Here is a 1,480-nt window from a genome sequence, read left to right as displayed (position 1 = left end):
TGGGTCCCGGCGCCCAGCTGCTCGTCCAGCGGCCGGAAGTCCGTGTCGACACCGACCAGGATGGCCCCGGGCAGGGCCAGCTCCACGATGGTGTTCAGCATGGTGGCGTCCTCGGCGTCCAGGTCCTTCGGGGCCGCGGGCCCGGGCCGCTGGCGATGGCGCACAAGGAAGACCACCGCCACGATCACCAGGCCCAGCAGCAGGACCAGCCCCATGGATAGGCCCACGGCCAGGCCGACGCGCGAGCTGGGCGAGCCCGGGGATTGCGTGCAATCCCTCGGGCCGGGGCCGTGACAGGTCGCGCACTTCGCGTGGCAGTGCTCGCACGCCGGGACGGCCGCGTCGGCGTCGGCGGCGAAGGTCCCGCGCGGGCACTCGCCCACGCAAAGGGCACCGTCCAGCAGGAGGAGCCCGGGCTCGCAGGCCAGGCACCGCTGCATCTCCGGACAGAGGAGCTGCCCATCGGCCTGGACCTCGCACCCGGCCTGCGCCCGGCCGGCCGCACACCGGTCGCACCCGGCGGCGCAGCTCAGGCACACCCCCTCAAAGGGCGCGGTGTGGCCCGGGCACGAGCCGACACACAGCCCGGTGTCCACGACCAGCACCCCGGCCGGGCAGCCGGTGCACCGGTCCGCGCGCTGGGCGCACGTCGTGCAGGACACATCGCACGCATGGCACGAGCCCGACCCCTCGGGCGCATACTCCCCGGCCGGGCAGGCCCGGTGGCAGCGGCCATCCGAAAGGACATGGCCGCCCTCGCAGGCGGAGCACCGGGCCGCGCAGTCGGCGCCCACCGTCTGGCAGGCGGCGCAATTCCCGCCGCAGGCCATACACCGCCCGGAGGAGGGGCACCCGTGCCAGCCGGCCGGGCAGTCTGCGCCGCAGCCCCCGGCAGGGTCGAGGAAGTCCCCGGGCCGGCAGCCGGTGCAGGCGCCCGGGCCGGCACACGTGGTGCACGGCGCCTGGCACCGATGGCAGGCCCCGGCCTCGGCATAGAAGCCCCCCGGGCAGGCGCCCAGGCAGGCGCCGTCATACACGACCCGGCCTTCGGGGCAGCCGGTGCATTGCGTGCTGCCGGGCCCGGTGCATGTGCCGCAGAAGGCGCTGCACGGCGCGCAGGAGCCATTCAGCTGGAAGGTGCCATCCGGGCAGGCGGCGTAGCAGCGCCCATTCATGGACAGCGGGGTGTCCGGCTTGCAGGTGAGGCAGTGCTCCGGCCCCGGGCCGTGGCATGTCGCGCAGGTGCCATGGCACGCGGAGCACAGCCCGCCCAGGGACGAGCTCCCGGCCGGGCACTCGGCCACGCAGTCCGGGCTGGCCAGCAGCCAGCCCCGCTCGCACAGGGCGCAGGTGGCCGGCTGGTCGGGGCAGCTGGCGCAGCGAGACCCGCAGGGGCTGCACCCGGCGCCCGAGGCATTGTAGCCCACCGGGCAGGCCGGCACGCAGCGCATGGGCGACGCCCCGGCCGGCAGGGCCAGCA

At 75.8% G+C, this 1,480-nt stretch overlaps 1 protein-coding gene across 1 annotated transcript in view; it reads right to left on the bottom strand.

Moving 5' to 3' along the window:
• The window catches only part of H696_05416 (hypothetical protein), a gene marked incomplete at both ends in the record, with an annotated part of 7,834 nt that overhangs the window by 2,390 nt on the left and 3,964 nt on the right, over nucleotides 1–1,480 (bottom strand). The window contains one exon of the mRNA XM_009499249.1: nucleotides 53–1,395. Coding sequence (XP_009497524.1) covers nucleotides 53–1,395 — 1,343 coding nt within the window. The remainder of the gene's footprint in view (nucleotides 1–52; nucleotides 1,396–1,480) is intronic.

The sequence above is a fragment of the Fonticula alba genome (genome assembly GCF_000388065.1).
Source record: "Fonticula alba strain ATCC 38817 unplaced genomic scaffold supercont2.10, whole genome shotgun sequence".
In the NCBI taxonomy this organism is placed as follows: Eukaryota; order Rotosphaerida; family Fonticulaceae; genus Fonticula; species Fonticula alba.
Note: the sequence above shows the minus strand (reverse complement) of the source record. Positions and strands in the feature narration are given on the sequence as shown.